At 53.4% G+C, this 15,682-nt stretch overlaps 2 protein-coding genes across 4 annotated transcripts in view; both read left to right on the forward strand.

The window, feature by feature from the left end:
• The first annotated feature begins 1,166 nt into the window (after nucleotides 1–1,166).
• LOC138924614 (ral guanine nucleotide dissociation stimulator-like) lies at nucleotides 1,167–8,477 on the forward strand. Of its 2 annotated transcripts, XM_070269696.1 has the most exons (11): nucleotides 1,167–1,332; nucleotides 1,733–1,843; nucleotides 2,716–2,909; nucleotides 3,505–3,663; nucleotides 4,275–4,461; nucleotides 4,608–4,912; nucleotides 5,687–5,902; nucleotides 6,266–6,369; nucleotides 6,879–6,948; nucleotides 7,705–7,782; nucleotides 8,226–8,300. In XM_070269696.1, exons 1-4 carry the CDS (start codon nucleotides 1,276–1,278, stop codon nucleotides 3,614–3,616), a joined length of 474 nt encoding a protein of 157 aa, XP_070125797.1. In that variant the 5' UTR covers nucleotides 1,167–1,275; the 3' UTR covers nucleotides 3,617–3,663; nucleotides 4,275–4,461; nucleotides 4,608–4,912; nucleotides 5,687–5,902; nucleotides 6,266–6,369; nucleotides 6,879–6,948; nucleotides 7,705–7,782; nucleotides 8,226–8,300. The 2 variants fall into 2 exon arrangements, with proteins under 2 accessions (XP_070125797.1, XP_070125796.1); XM_070269695.1 differs by having other exon boundaries at nucleotides 4,608–8,477.
• LOC138924613 (ral guanine nucleotide dissociation stimulator-like) overlaps nucleotides 8,393–15,682 on the forward strand; it is a 38,928-nt gene continuing 31,638 nt past the window's right edge. Inside the window, exons 1-2 of one of the 2 annotated variants that reach the window (XM_070269689.1) lie at nucleotides 8,393–8,477; nucleotides 8,996–9,157. The gene's annotated coding sequence lies outside the window, so the exon portion shown is untranslated. Of the gene's footprint in view, nucleotides 8,478–8,995; nucleotides 9,158–15,682 lie in introns of those variants that run through there. The other variant, XM_070269693.1, reaches the window with a different exon arrangement.

Below are 15,682 nucleotides of genomic sequence, written 5' to 3' on the forward strand. Positions count from 1 at the left end.
TGGTGGAGGCTGCCCACCACATAGGCTGACACGAGGCACTTGGGTCTGATTCTAGGTCAAACAGGAGACCATGCAAGGTTTCATGCCAGTGAATGGAAATATCTGAATTTCCCCTAATTTCCACCTCTTAAAGGTGCAGAGCTGGAAATGAGGTGACATTTGCTGTGAGCAGAGTGAAAGATGAGAGGCATGCCTGCCTGTGTCTGGGAATAGTTTGAGTGTCAGGGAGAAGGCACCACTGGTGCAGAGACTCGCAGGAAGAAGTGAGTGTGACCAGAGAAGGGCAGAAAGGTGGGGGTGTGGCGAGAAGGAGCCTGAGAAGGGAGCAGAGGGCAGATGGGGGCATGGCAGGGACGGGTGGTGGGAACTGGTAGGCTGTGCTTTTTGCCATCGCTCTCTGATGACATTGCTCCAAGAGCTTGCGCCCCAAAAGTACAAATCCTTAACATCTCACAAATTCTGTGTGCCAGGAAGGGGGCACAGCTTGGCTGGGTGCTTCTGCCTCAACGTCTCTCTGAAGCAGGGGCTGAAAATCTGAGATCCTGCCTGTCTGTTGGCCAATCATTCCCTCTATGCAGACCTGGAAAAGAGGCCCAGAGGGGCAGTGACTTTCTCAAGGTCACACAGCTGGAACCCAGGCCTGTTTTGAGGGGTACTCCACACTACATCCCATCCCTTCTTGTCATTCTTTCATCTCTAAGTGTGTGCATCAGACACAGGCAAACCAGACCACAGGTGTTGTCGCTATTGTCTCTTCTACACCTGAGGACGTCCTGAGGGAGCTATTTCCGGCATCGTCCCCATCGTGCAGGTTGGGTGATTGAGGAGGCCCTGGGAGGCACAATGGCGTTTCCAGGACACAGAGCTTGTAGGAAAAAAGAGGTTGGAACTCAGCTGCATGTCCTCAAGCTGGAACCCTGGTTCCATCTCAAGGTCCTGTGTGGGGCACTGTGATGGGTATTTGTGTGCAGTCATGGAGATGACATTGGCAAGGAGGGTGAGCAGCCAAGATCCCAGAGGGGTTTTGGGTGGGTGTGATTGAAGAAGGGGCCAAGGTATGGGAACTCAGAGGAAGTGACCTCACTTCCTTGGAGACAGACCCCAACAGAACTTAGCACACTGGTCTCCAGGCGCCCACATTCTAGACATAGCATCCTATCGAGCTCACTTAAGTGGAGACGTTCAAGAGAACAGCATGTTTTCCTGTTGTCTCCCGAGTTGTGGAGGCTCTGGCTTCAGGAAAGCCAAGACAAAGAGCCCTTTCAGTCACTATAGATGCTGGCTTGCCCTCACCTGCACCGCGTCTGGTCATTTGTCAGGATGAGCTTTCAGGTAACACAGGGCCGGCCATCGGGGTTAGGTCAAAACTGGATGCCACCCCCACACCCCTTTGAGCCTACTTGTGTGTTGGAGGGGAGTGAGTGAGGGACGGCGGGGCTGAGTGGGGAGCACCCTGGGTAGGAGCTGTTTGCTCGGTGTTGGAAGCCTGGCAGTGTGTCATGTTCCCAGCCTAGGTGGTGGCTAGTAGGATGGGAGAGTGGGTGCTGGGAACCAAGCTCCTCTACCCATAGGTTAGTCCCGAGCCATCTGGGTGTCATCTCATTCCCTCCCTGGCTGGAGGTCTATGCAAATGCTGCTCGGTACCTGATCTGTGCTGGGGTTTACTCCTGTGGCCAAGTCGAGGCAGGCCCCTGAGACCTGCCGGCCCGCCTCTTGGGCACTGTATTTGCAGAGCTGCACGCAGGAGGTGGTCGAAGAGCTGGCAGATGGGTTCGGGTACTCCATTTCCCTGGACAGGGACCAGCTGCACCGCACCATCATCAATAACCAGGGCTGCTCCGAGGTGAGAGTGGGCACGGAGGGGTCTTCCCATCCAGGCCCCTAAGATGACCAGGGCAGGCCCAGAATCCAACCTCAAACTGCCGTTCTCCTGGGACCCTAACAGGGCTGTTCCCCATGAGTGTCCCACAGTCCCATTCCCAAAGGAATCTGGACTTCCGCTTCTCCCTACCAGCTGCATAGGAGGATAGGAAGGCACTCTTTGCATTTTCCTAGGAAGATTAGAGAAAACGTTGATGTCATTGTCGCTTCCCAATAGGCCCTGAGTATCTTTGAATTTTGCCTCTTTTGGAAAATGGAACCTCGATAATGAAGGTCTCCAAACTTCCTTTAATGTAAGAGAGATAACCATCAGCGTGTTTTGGAAGTCAAAGGGATTCTCAGAACTTGTCACTGCCCTGTACACTGTTTCCAGACCTGGGATGGGTGAGGTGGCCACCTAACATTTCCCTCCGGGTCAGGGTCCGATGAAGCCTCAGGCAGTTAGAGGGGATGTCCCTCAGCCCCCAGTTTGGGCGGTTCTCAGTTCTGACCCACAGGACCTAGAGAAGCCACTTGGCATGCCAAAGCCTCTGTTCTCCTCTCTAGAGAGGGCGTGTCTGTTGAGGATTCACTGGGCTGGCGCTCTTCACAGAAGGAGGTCTGTTGTCCCTCAGTGAGCAAATGGCCTTGAGGGAGCTCAATGTGGAATCCTTCGCCCGCCCAAAGTCCGATTGTACTTTGAAAGCCCAGAACCTTGCTGAGTGTGGGAGCCCCTGTCTCTCCTGTCGCACACGTCTGGGAGGGGCAAGGAGTTCCTGGGTCAGCTGCAGACCTTGATAATTCTGGTGGTTTGCAGTGGTGGCCCTGACCCTCTGTCCTCCTCATCCCACCCAGAGTGAAGATGAGTCCACTCTGTCTGTCACTGAGGCCTGCAGGATGCGGGCCCTCCAGGCAGGCATGATGCAGAGGCTCTCAGAGACTGTGCTGCCAGCCTTCCCCAGCAGAGTCCTCTGCAGTGTCATCACCTCCCTCTGCAGCTACTCAGGCTCCAGCACAGCCCACCAGGTGCTGGACCAGCTGTTTCCCAGGTGACTGTCCACCTCCTCCTCAGCACAGTGGTGACTCTGCCCACTGCCAGCTGTGTGTCTTGCCTTGGGAATGTCACCGCATCTCTCTGAGCCTGAGTTGGCTCCTCTGAAACGTGGGGTGGGAGAGGATGAACTTGCTAGGCTTCTCCCAGGGACGAATGGGCTCAGCCATCCAGGTGCTGCCCTGGTGCCCGGCTCTGCAGAAAGGGCCCTGGGTCATGCTGTGGTTGCTGGTGTTGATTATTTCTCTGCTCCCTATGAAAAGTAGTCTTCCTCTCCCTTCACTGGCTTGTGGCTTTTTGAGTTTGGAAAAACACCTGGAGAGCACCCTGTCAAGGAGTTTGAGATGCCATCCAGCTGGTCCTGGTGCTTGTCCTTGGTGTAGCCATTTAGGGATCTCTGGGGCCCCAGAGGGGCCCCAGGCCTACTCAGACACCTGGGGTGGATCTGGTTGGAGTTCATTTAACAATGTCTATGAAGGACATACTGTGTGCAGGGCATCTGGATACACTAAGTGTCACTCAATAAATGAAGCAGACAGCCTCCCTGGGCCTCCCCTCTAATCTGAGTCAGTCACACTTGACATCATTTCTAGGTCCCATCTACCCTCCATCCTGGGCGACGCCCTCATCTCCTTTGGGACACGTGGAGGCAGCTTGGCCCATTGTGTGCGGGATGCTGGAGGACAGCACCACCTCCCAAAGTGAGCGGTCTTTGAGTGCAGACGGAGGGCCTCCTGTCTCTAGCAAACAGGGTGAGGAAAGGATGGAGGCTGTGGCTGGCGCAGGCCTGGGAGAACTCTGCATCTCACCCATCTTGTGATTCCCATGGGAAGGCTGAGTTCTGGTGGCTTCCACTCCAGCAGGACTGGACTCAAAGACAGCTATCTATGTGTCCCAGGCCCCCTGAGAACCGGTTGGGAGGCTGGGCTGAGTTGCCTCCTAGAGACCCAATCCCAGCAGAGTCCCAGCTCCTTGTGTCTCCCTTTCTCCACATCCACCCCTTGTGAGCGCCACCAGCAGGTCCATAGTAGGAGGTGCGTGAGCAAGCTGCTCACAGATCTGCTGGAGTCTTCATTCCAGTGGCCCACATACATGGAGGGCTTGAGTGGGCTGTGTCCAGACCCTTGGGGAGGAGAGTGTCGGTGGGAACAAGAGACTCTCACAGACTCTGTGTTCAGCCTGCTGGGTGAGCAGGCCTGCCACTGCCAGGACAGCCAGCCAGGGCTCAGGGCTGGGATGGGCCCCTCCTCTGGAGGGGGAGGGTCTGGCACAGGGGCGGAGATGCTAACAAGAGTGCCTTGGGTGGGCAGTGTTTAAGGAAAGGCCGGACCACTGACTCTCTGGCCCATCTGCCTCCCCGCAGTGCTATTTCCTGCTGGGAACCTGGCTGGGCCAAGGGCAGGATTGCAGGGAGCCCCTGCGGTTTCCATGCTGGACCCTGCAGCTGGCCACTCTGCACGTCAGCTTTGATGGCTCACATGTGGAGGGCCATGCCTACCTTGTGCCAGGCCACCTGGAGCACCTCAAGGCCATTGAGGCTAAACAGAAAGGTGAGGGGACTGGAGTCTGGGAAGACTGTCTGTGTTGAGGTTCATGGGCTAGAGTTCCCTTAAAGGCAGTGGAGTCCTTCCTGTCTTTGGAAAGGCACAGAAACTGTCAGGTGTGTGGGTCAAACTTTCTCCTTATCCTGCTGCAGAGCCAGCTCCAAAGCTCCTGCCACATCCAGAGCCAGAGCCAGAGCCAGAACCAGCCCCTGGGCTAGAGCCATCTCCAGCTCCAGCCCCACCACCCGTGGCAGAGCTGGAGCCAGCATCACCTGCATCGGACCCTACAGGGCTGGAGGAAGGGGCACCATTAACTTCAGCCTCAGTGCCAGCTCCTGAACTAGAGTCCACTGGACCCTGGGCTGTAACCACTGAAAACCAGCTGAGGGAGGAGAAGTCAAACATCTTGGACTTCCCTCCCCGGCTGGTGGCAGAGCAGCTGACAAGCATGGAGGCCGTGAGCAGCGGGGCTTGCAGGGAAGGGGGGCCCTGCCTTTCTGTGCCATGAGCTGCCCCACACCTGCCATTCCCTGATCCAAAATATGATGATCTGGGTCCACATTCTTGCCCCTGCCCCTTACCAACACTGCGACTTGGGCACTTTCTTAACCCCAAGCGTTCGCTGTCCCCACGTGCACAGCAGAGCTGGACACTAAGGGCACCTGCTGCACGGGGTGGCTGTGCCGATGAACGAGGTGGAACAGAGAGGAAGTTGGGATGGGTCTGGCCCTTTGGTGCAGGAGGGAGCTCACTGAAGTGCTGCCAGGTCCTTGGGCCGATCACGCGTGTGCCCAGGGGGCCTTCAAATCCTCAGCACACATCAGGCATGTGATGTGTACTGACTCCAGCGGAGACAATCACATAAAGCCAATGCTTCTCCCTGCCTCGGGGGAATGTGCATGGGAATGGGGAGTGGGACCCGAGGGGGACTGCGATGGGTGGAAGATGTCCCTTGGGGTGGGCCGGTGAGGGCTGTGTTCCGGAGCTTGGAGGAAGTGAGATGGGGCTGGGAGCAAATGCCCTCCCTTCTGCACAGCACTGTGTCCCAGGTCATCGTGTGCTGACACCTTCAGTGGACACGGACAAAACCCAGGGAATCCCACACACCTCAGAGATCACATCCTCTGCTTCCTGAGCTCCCGCTCTGTCCTCAACCCGCCTGGGACTGTGGGGGACCATGGATGCCAAGCTGGGGTGAGGCAGTGCTGGCAACACTCTGAATCTTCCTCAGGAGCTCTTCAAGAATTTGATGCCTGCCCACTGCCTGGGCTCCATCTGGTCCCAGTGAGACAGCAGGGACCACAAGTACCTGGCACCCACCATCCGTGACACTGTGGCACACACGAACACCTTGGCCAACAGTGTCATCGCTACGTGCCTCGGGGCCCTGGGCATGACAGCGCAGGACAGGGCCAGGGTGGTGGAGCTGTGGATTCATGTGGCCGAGGTAAGTCATGGGAGGCCCATGGAGGCCCTGTCTGGAATCATGGGAATTGCCTCTTGTTTCTCAGCTGTCGATATTGAAGTCTGTGGTCTGAATCCCTGCACTGGTCCTAGACACTCCTGCCAGGGCCACACTGACCTTGACTTGAGGTCCTGGTGGTGGCAAGCTCACTTCCTTCCTGTGCTCCTTCCTTGTGTTCAGCTAAAAATCCTTGTGCCAGGCAGTGTTACTCCTCAGGTCCCAGGTGTGCCCTCCCTGGGTTTCCTGGGCATCTGTCTCCAGGAGAGGAGAAGTCCATGAGGGGACAGAATCCAGAGCTGGAGAGCTCCAGCCCCCACTCACAGCTCAATCTCTTCCCTTCCCAAGGGGTGCCTAGGCCTCAAAAATTTCTCATCGTTCCACATGATCCTTTCTGCTCTGCAGAGCCCTGCCATTAAGCGTCTCAAAGACACCTGGGGACAAGTATCCAGGTGGGTAGGCTGCTCTCCATCCAAGCACCACGAGGGGGAGGTGGACCTGGCAGCCGGCATTGGGTCGCCATGGCCCCCGCAGTCAGCTGAGATCACCTGGGAGACAGTGAATGCCTGGGACACCGACTGATCCAGTTCCTGGGTCTCTGAGCCTCTCAGGGCCCTTAGGCCAGCGGTTCTGCCCAGGAACTCATTTCCTTCAATATCAGATCCTGACTTGAGCCCAGTGGAGATTCTCAAGTGTTTCCTTTGCAGCAACAGAAATCTCCATCCAACTGAAACCAAGAGTGTTCAAAACAGATCTGTGTGGTAGATATGGGAATGGAGGCCCCAGGTGACAACAGGAGAGGCCCCTCCCCAGTCCCATGGAGACCTCTGGGCTCAGAGCAACCCAGTGAAATCCCTCATCCAGGCCCCAGGCTGTTTGGGTCTTCTGGGATCTAAAACAAATGGGATTTGCCCTTCAACCATCCCATAGTCTTTCTTTCTTTCTTTCCCCACTCCCCCAGGGAGAGATCCTACACCTTTAAGAAGTGGTGCAGGGGACAGCAGCATGTGAGCAAGAGACTGTTCCTGAAGGTAACCTGGGGCTGGAGATCTGGGAGGAGGGGTGCGCGAGGGCCCAGGAACATCCTGAGGGCATCCTAGGAAGTGAGGCTATGGTAAGGCCATCCTGGGGTTCAGAGACCTCTGTCGGTGGGGCAGGAAGGAGATGCCGCACGGCCACCACCAACACCCTCTGCCCTCTCCCTCCATGTCTCAGTTTGGCTATTGTTGGGACACACTCTGGGAGTGCAGAGGTCAGGACCGTGGTCAGTAGTGGGGCAGGGCGAGGGGTGAAGGCAGCGGGGACAGGGACTCTGGCTGGGGCGGAGAGTGGCCTCTCCTCAGTGGGTCCTTGAGCAAGTCTCTGCCCCTCTGTGGGCCTCGGTCTCCTCCTCTGGGAAATGGAGGGAGATGACGTGGTGCAGGCCTCACGTTGGGGTGATACCGTCCAAGGGATGACAGGAATGGGAGGAGATTTGTGCTGGCTCCTCCTCGAGAGCTGAGGGGAGAGCAGTGATGACAGTCAGATGACAGGAAGTCCTAGGAGAGCGCTGGAGGCAGGTGGAGTTCTCACTCTTTCCTGATGAGGAAAGAGGCTCAGGGAGGCCTGGGCAGGCCCAAGGTCACACAAGAGTGAGTCCTGGAGCCAGGACTGGTCTAGAATCAGAGCACTCTGGAGGTGGAAACAGCATAGGAAGCAGGGGACTGGAACCTAATGGCCAGGGTCTGAGGTCAGGGGCCTTGGGGGACATGTGGAAGGGAGAAGGACCTCTCTGACCCTGTCCTCAGCACTGACAGGAGGCGACCTCCGTGTTGGCCACTGCACAGAGGGCCCGCCATGGAGCCCAGGAGAGGCGGCGGCAGCAGGTGAGGGTGCCTGTGGTGGAGGTGCCCAGGAGTCAGAGGAGAGGTGGCTCCCCCTCCCAGCTGGAGGCCTCCCTCAGGAGAGGGGCCTTCCTCCTCCAGGGCATCTCCTATAGCCACAGATCCTGAAGTGCCTGCATTGACAGTGAGCAGGGGGAGTCCTGGAAGGGCTGGCAGCAGGACAGATTTGGGGTGGGGAGGGGCAGGGGCCACACCCCCTGGCGTTGACCAACAGCCAGCCCTGGGACATGACTGGTGGGGTTTGGTGCTCCTGGAGGGGAGGGCAGGAGGGGATTGTGGATGTTGGGGTGTCCCGAGGATCCTAGGCTGCTGTGTATGGGAGTGTGGGGTGGGCAGGTGGCTCAGGTGAGGGGTTTCAGAGGAGGGTTCATGGGGGTACCTGAGATTGGAAGCTCATCACCATGCCCATCCCAATGGCGGCACAGGGTGTCGTCCCCTCCCTGGTGACATTCTTCAGTTCCCTTGAGCTGCTGGATGCTACGATGGAGGATTATGTGGCGGTGAGTGAGCCCGGAGGTGGGTCTAGGGGCTCAGGCTCCTGAGGGTGGGGAGGAGAGAGTCCTGCCCTGAGCCCTGAGCTGTCTGCATTTGGCAAAGCTCCTCTCAGCAGTGCCTCCAGCATCCTGTGGCAGCCGAGGCATCAGGCCCAACACAGTGATGAGTGATGCAGGCTCCGTGTAAGTCACCGTCCATGTTCCCTGGGCTGTTGAGGCCCTGAGCTGCAGGAGGTTGTGTCTGAGCTGGACTCAGTCCCCCCTCTAGCCCTGCTGATGTGGAGAGAGAAGTTGGGCCCCTCTGAGTCAGGAAGCACATCAATTTCTGAGCTTTTCCTTCCTGCCTGAGGTCTCCATCTCCCTGTCTGTCATCAGAGAGGGTTGGGTCACGAGGTCGCTGGCGTTAGCTCCTCTGTGCCCCCCATCACAAAGCCCTGTTTCGTGCACACTTCCTGACTCCCTGGGATGTACCTGTCACCCCACTGCAGAGGTCCCCACCTCTCCAACAGTACCCCCCACAGTTCACCTGTTCCTCACACAGTCCCTGCCCCATAGAGGTGGACACACTCTCCTACCTGCAGAGGATCAAAGCACCCAGTCTATGCAGGCTGACAAGTAGCCTGAGGGCTTGCTCTTGTGTAGGGCAGTTCCCTAGGGCAGGCTGCCTGCCCTGGCTGATCTGGATTATTTCTGTGCTCTAGTTGGTTTGGCCGACCCCCTGGGCTGTCGGGCAGAGGAAGAACTTCAATGCTGTCTGCCAGCACCTGTCAGCATGCCTGTACTAGGTCACAAGAATGGCCACCACCAATGTCTGTCTCTGGAGACGTCTCACCTCTCACAGAGACACACCCAGAGCCTACCAGGTGAGTCTCTTTTCACCAAAGGACTGTGCAGCTTTCTTTTTGGTGACTTTAGGTTTCTCTCTGATATGGCTGAATTTGTGCCGGGCCCTTTAAGACCCGGTGTTTTCCTGCTTTCATCTGATAGCTTTTCTGGGGGTATTGCCCCATTGCAGTTAATAGGCAGCCGAGCCAAATAGTAGGGCACTCATCTCAGTTGTGCTGAGTCTGAAGCATGCTTATGGCAGTAACAGGCCCCTGCTCAGGTCCCCACTTCTCCAGGGAGGGCTGTGTACCTTAGGGTGGCTCCTGCCCTACTGGTTGTGAAGGTCTGTGGTTTGTGAAGGTGGCTTTTTCTCTCCAGAAGGAATTTCTGCCTCTTCCACCTCAGTCAGGACTGTCCCTTATTGTGGGGGTTCTTTTCATCCAGTTTCCAGTTTTCTCTCCAGGGTAATTTTTCCAAGAACAGTTGTAACCTAATTCTGTTTGTGGGAGGAGGTGAGTTCAGAGTCTGCCTATGCTGCCATCTTGATGAGATCCCTACTGCCTCATCTTGATTTACAAGCAAAACCTGGAAAACCTCCCCAAACAAGTGTTTTTTGGTTTCTGTAGGAATAGTACAGAAAATATTGGGGCCAGCCCAGTGGGGCTGGCAGTGAAGCTCACATGTTCTGCTTCTGCTGTCCAGGGTTTGCCAGTTTCAATCCCGGGTGCAGACCTACGCACTGCTTGTCAAGCCATTCTGTGGCAGGCGTCCCACACATAAAGTAGAGGAAGCTGGGCACAGATGTTAGCTCAGGGCCACTCTTCCTCAGCAAAAAGAGGAAGTTTGGTGGCAGAGGTTAGCTCAGGGCTAATCTTCCTCAAAAAAAAATATGAAGAAGAAAATATTAATGTTACCTTTGGTGCTGAAACTCAATTTTGTGGAGTAACATTCAACCTCAATGTGAATTTCGCCATGTTTTTTTGGCTTTTATGGCACTGAGAGCTGAAGCATCAGATCAGAAGGTAGGACTTAGAGGCTGTGGACTACGTTTCCCAAAGGGCAGGAGGCAGGGAGACTGGCCTCTTACTTTTCATGTAAAGAGACTCCATTTCCCATCAGGCAGCGGGTGGGAGGAGCATGGCTCCTGATTTTCCTTGGCTGGCAGTTGACCAGTACAGTCTCCACCTCCTGCTGGTTGATCCCGTTTGCCACGCCTCCCAGCTCGCCCTGCCTGCCCACGTGCAGTGCAGTGGCACGTGGCTGCCCCAGGTCCTCTGGCGCCCCAACTCCCTGCTGCCAACGCCTCCACTCTCGCCAGCCTCCCCACTCGCCCCGCCCTTCCAACCGCCCCTCCCCTCCAGCTCGCCCCACCCCCCGCTCGCCCCGCCCTTCCACTCGCCCCTCCCCTCCAGCTCGCCCCGCCCTCCCCTGGCTCCGCCTCCTCACTCACTCGCCCACCCGCTTGCCCCCCAACTCCTGCTCTTCCTGAGCCAATGGGGAGGCCGCAGACTTCCGGGTCAGGCGGGGCAATGCCGCCTCAGCGTGGAGTAGGCGAATGTGGCGGGAAGTTCCTGCTTGTGGCACAGCGATGCGCCTGAGGCCAGCGGTAGAGAGGGCGCGGCCATCCCCTCCAAAGCGGTCCCCCTGAGCCCAGTGTCCCGCGGGGCTGTCCCGGCCAGGCCTCGTCCCTCCTGGGCGGGGGCGGCCGGTCCAACGCGCTCCGCGTCGGGCGCTCGGCCGGCGGAGGACGGTTTGTGCCGCCCCGGCCCGCGAGGCCCCGGCCTCCGGGCGTCGCTTCCGCGGGGAGCCCGGGCGGGAGCGCTTTGACGGGGCTCCGCGGAGACGAGGAGGCCCTCGGAGGACGGCGGGCAGGGCCGCAGCGGGGCGGGAGGGCCGCTCCGAGGGGAGACGCGCCCTGAACCCGGGCACGTGGCACGGGACCCGGACAGCCTTCCGGGCGGCGGTGCGGCCCTGGCCCGCCGTGTCTGCTGAGGCCTGCGGGGCTCTGTCCTCGAGGGCCCGGGCGCGGGGCTCGCGGGCTGCACAGGGCTCCTCGGTCCCTCCGTCCCCTCCGTCCCCATTCCCCAGCGATGGAAGACAGTCCAGGCAGCTGTCTCAGGCTCAGAGAGGCTGCCTGCTGTGCACACCGCGTGTGTCTCCACTCCCCGCTCTCAGGGATGCGGGAGAGGGACAACCGGAGGGAGGGGGAGGAACAGCAGGCCTCGTCCTCGTCCGGAGGGAGGGGGGAGGCCACCCTTGGCTCCTGGGAGTCCGCCTGGTTCTCCACCTGCCTCCTCTGGACTCACCTGGTTTTGTCTCGCCTGGTGTGGACACCTCCTGTCTCTCCCCATCTCCCTTTCCTGGAACAACATGGACCTACCGGTTTGCTGTGGGAGTGCACTGGGTTTGGGGACTGTGGAAAAGCCTCCTGAGTTCTTGTTCTTCTTCCCTTTCTTACTGGGATTGCCTGTCTGTTGAGTCTGAAATTTGCAAGCATCAAAGAAAATGCAGGACAGTATGTATTTTTAAGAGTTCAAAGCAGGACATAGGCACCTTACTTTTTATGACATGCAGAGCAGGATTCTTTGGGAAAGAATTTGATCTACAATCGTAAAGCAATTTCAGAGGGAAGCAAGAGTGTTTCATAGAATCATTTTGTTCTGCGCCTGTTTATGCTGTCCCAACTGGCGTGTAGTGATTGGCATTAAACTTCTGAGTAGATAAGGTGATGTTCATTTGCTCCCTGTAGAAGGGAAGGTGGCTTAATGGCTTTCTCTGCTGAACGGGCCACAGATGGTGTTCTCTGTGCCTTGGGACAGTGCTGCTCAGATTCTGAGTTAACACAGCAACACAACCTCAATAACAGTAAACTGTGTTAAGCGTTGCTGTCATTTTAGCGCTAATATCTATATTAATAATCTACACGAATTTTTATAGTGTAACGACCTCCTGTTGTGTTCAGTGCTGCAAAAGTTGTTAAACCAATGAGATGATGCAGGGATGTGTCAAGCGTAGAACCTAGCAGATAGCAAGTGAGAAAGTGCCCAGGAGATGATCATACAGAAAGCTTGTGCTAAGTTGTCTAGCAAGATGCAGTGTGTATTTTAAAAGTCGCAGTAATGCTTTCAAAATGTTGGGAGTCCCTAAAATTAAATTCTTAAATAGGGCAGCTGTTTTTGTGTTTGAGAACTACTGTGAAATAATTACAATTATTATTATTATATGAATGTCCCCGATATCTGAAAAAGAAAAAATAAGATTTTTATGTTGACAACTATATATTTTTCCTTAAAGTCGTCTTTAACAAAGTATAATGTACTTTGAATAGAATTTTGACTTGAAAAATAAAGCTTCCTGGAAATGAAACAAAGCTTTTAAGTGGACCTTCTGTACAATGAAGAATGAGTCCTGGATTCCTGCCAAAGTGCCGGCGCTTCTGTCTCGATACCTGAGGCAGCAAACCTAACAAGAATAAATGCTGCCTCTGTGTGTGTGGAGGAGGCTCTCATGACATTGGTGTTGATGGGTTTTGAGAATGGGTTGGTACCTGTATAGGTCTGGAGAGTAGGTTTCAGACATGCCGGGTGAGGTTATTATTCCGCGTGAGCAGAAGTGGTCTGATTTGTGCCCCAGATGTCGGGGGCCTGCTCAATGTCGGGGACTGTGCTGGGAGCAGAGTCTGTTCTTGCTACTGTAGTGTTTTTTGGAAGCAAGTTGTCATGGTTTTAAACTAATAGACATCATTCTTTTTGACTGCAGTTATCTAGCATCCAGCACACAAGAGGTCAATAAATGTGTAGGGCATGTTTGAAGACAATATGGAATTTTTGGTAAGGATGCAAGATTAATTAGAAAGCTGATAGAATCCTGGCAAAGCATGTGGCTAGGTGGTGTAACATGATGTGTTTGTGCCCTAGGGTGTCTCTGGCCCTTTTGACCACAGTTCCTGGCAGGATGTTCCCACTTGCCATTATAAAGATGCAAAAAGGGCCATGTCCTTGGATTGTTCCCCTTGGCTCCTGAATGATAGTTAAGGACCTGACATTTGAAGGTTGCTGTTTTGCCCTCATTTGAGGCACTTTTCCAGTGATTCCTGCTCCATCTCTCCCAACGTTGAGTTAAATCTTTGCACTCCAACTCAACCACGTTCTCCTTACTGTTGTTGTTCTGGATGACATAAGGACAGCCCTTTGAAAAAGAAAAGCTCTCTAGAGAGCCTAGAGAGGTAGGAGGTGTGTGCTTTCCCCCAATAGGAATTAGATGTTTAATGTTCAATAAATACTAACGACAGGAAACTATTCTACTTTACATTAATCTTCTTCAGTAAATTTGTTAAGAATATTCTTAGCCACAGCATCTTTGTCATCTTGGAAACATCTATTGTGAATCATATTCTTGATTTCGTCTTCATGTAGGTACGTGGGCTTTGATGATTCTTTGCCAGAACTCCTGTCCTTCCCTGGCTCCCTGGCCCATAGCATGGGAATGAGTACGGCAGGGTCTGAAAATTAAGTTAGACATCGTTCGTGCTGGTAGATATTTAGGGTGAATATTAAACATGTACACACAGGAAAATGTTTATCAAAAAAGCCATATACATAAAGTGGGAGGATGTACTAGGTGGAATCATATAATTAAATGACAAGGTTCTTAGTTTGAGACTTCAGAATGTTCTGTTGTATACTTTTTAAGCAAATAGTAGACTTTGTTGGAAAGACACATTTGTCTTATGGAGCTCAGTATCTGGAACAAGATAGTTGGTCCTGCAAGGAGTTAAATGACAACTGGAAAGTCATTAGGATCCAGGGCAGCACCATCCCACACTTTTGGGGGCTTTCTCATACTTTCCTATGCATTTATGTCATTTTCTCTTTGCAAACTGTCTGTCTAGCTGCCATTGGCTTGTAGGGCGGATATTCTGCTCCGGACCTAGCTCCTTGTTTCAGAACCAAAAGAGACTCCATTCTCTATCTAACTGTGAACTGTATCTGAAATTTTCCACGAAGTCATAAAGTTAGAAGTCTTGTAGCTAAGGTCACTACAGCTTTGTTTCTGGTTAATTGCTGTTTCTCAAGGAACAGCTGAACAATTGCCACCGTTGGGTGATTCTGTATATGAATGTGTTGTGAGCACATTTCACAATACCAAGTGTTAGAAAGTGCCCTTAAACCTTTAGTATTCATAGGCTACGTCTGGGAGACCCAGAAACAGAAACTTTTATGGTTTCAACAGGCAGTGTTGCTGTTTTTGACTTCTCCTGGCAGTGTACTATGTAATGTGGCCACAGAGCTATCAACGTACAGATTATATCTAGTTATAAAATGTCATAAGAAAAAGGAACAAACTGTTGACATAGGCAATGATTTGGATGGAGCTTAAGGCATTGTACTGAGTGAAAAAAGCCAATCTGCAAAGGCTGTGTGATTGATTCGATGTACACAGCATTCTCAAAATGGCAACATTATAGAAATTGAGAAGAGATCCATTTTTCCACGGTCACAACTGGGGGTGGAGGGGGTGTGGCTCTAAAGGGGTTGCCTGAGGGAATTTCTCTGGGGTAATATAACAGTTCTGTGTCCTGATTGTTCTCATGGTTACAAGGATTTTTATGCATGAGAAAACATCATAGAACTCTACACACATCTAGGGAATTTCAGTCCAAACTGAAATTCTACTAAGTAGTTGAATGACTAATGCTGTATCCGTGTCTATTTCCTGGTTTAGATCACTGTGTTGTGCTTGTCCTTTGTATGGCTCTACCACATTTTATTGAACCATTCACCCATTGAAGGGCATGTGGGTTGTTTCTAGTTTTTGACTATTACAAATAAAGCTGCTCTGAATACTCATGTACAGCTTTTGCGTGAATCTATGTTTTCATTGTTTTAGTGTAAATGCCCAGGAGTGCAACTGTTGTTTTCTACATGGTTTTGGAAGAGTTGGACATCTGTAGGCAAAAGGAAAAGAAAAAAAGAAAACCAAGGTGTAAACCTCATGTCTTCTGCAAAAATTAATGTTAAATGGATTCATTGGATCATCTTTTTTGTCTTCATTCAAAACCAGTTGGCTTACACTGCAAACAGCAATCCAAAATGAAGATGGGAGGAAACGAGTGAGCATTTAGGTATGAAAATGAATGCAGACTTGGGAAGGTAGGACATGGCTCGAGTCTTGAAGAGAGCATGTGTGCATTTGAGAAGAAGGGGAAAACGTTCCAGAGAATAACATGAGACAAGACAGGTGGTAGAGAAGATAGGTCCGAACTGGCTGTTTCAGGGAGTCATGTGTGTGATGAGGAGGGGGGAAGGAAAGGAAGGATAAGTGGTTCATGAGGATAGAAAACTGCTGGCTAGGTTGTGGAATTGCTAATGAGTTTCAGTGGAAGTTCTTGAGCAGGAAAAAGCTATTGGAGAAATGGTCTTGAAGGAACGTTGTCTTAGGATCACGTATGGCAGCGATGGGTTGGTAGAAAGAACAAGGTATAACCTTGACCCTTATGTTGATTTAGCGCTTTGTGTTACAGCTGTCTTCCCAAAAGCTAAAAGAGTGGTGTCCCTTCAGGA

Source organism: Equus caballus, chromosome 6 (genome assembly GCF_041296265.1).
Source record: "Equus caballus isolate H_3958 breed thoroughbred chromosome 6, TB-T2T, whole genome shotgun sequence".
Taxonomy (NCBI): domain Eukaryota; kingdom Metazoa; phylum Chordata; class Mammalia; order Perissodactyla; family Equidae; genus Equus; species Equus caballus.

Bases quoted from the DNA above. Each gene is read 5' to 3' on its own strand.
- LOC138924614 (XM_070269695.1), top strand. From the start codon at position 1,276: ATGCTGGCTTGCCCTCACCTGCACCGCGTCTGGTCATTTGTCAGGATG. The intron at 1,333-1,732 runs GTAACACAGGGC...CTGTATTTGCAG, and splicing joins TTGTCAGGATGAGCTTTCAG to AGCTGCACGCAGGAGGTGGT. The intron at 2,910-3,504 runs GTGACTGTCCAC...CATCATTTCTAG, and splicing joins CTGGACCAGCTGTTTCCCAG to GTCCCATCTACCCTCCATCC.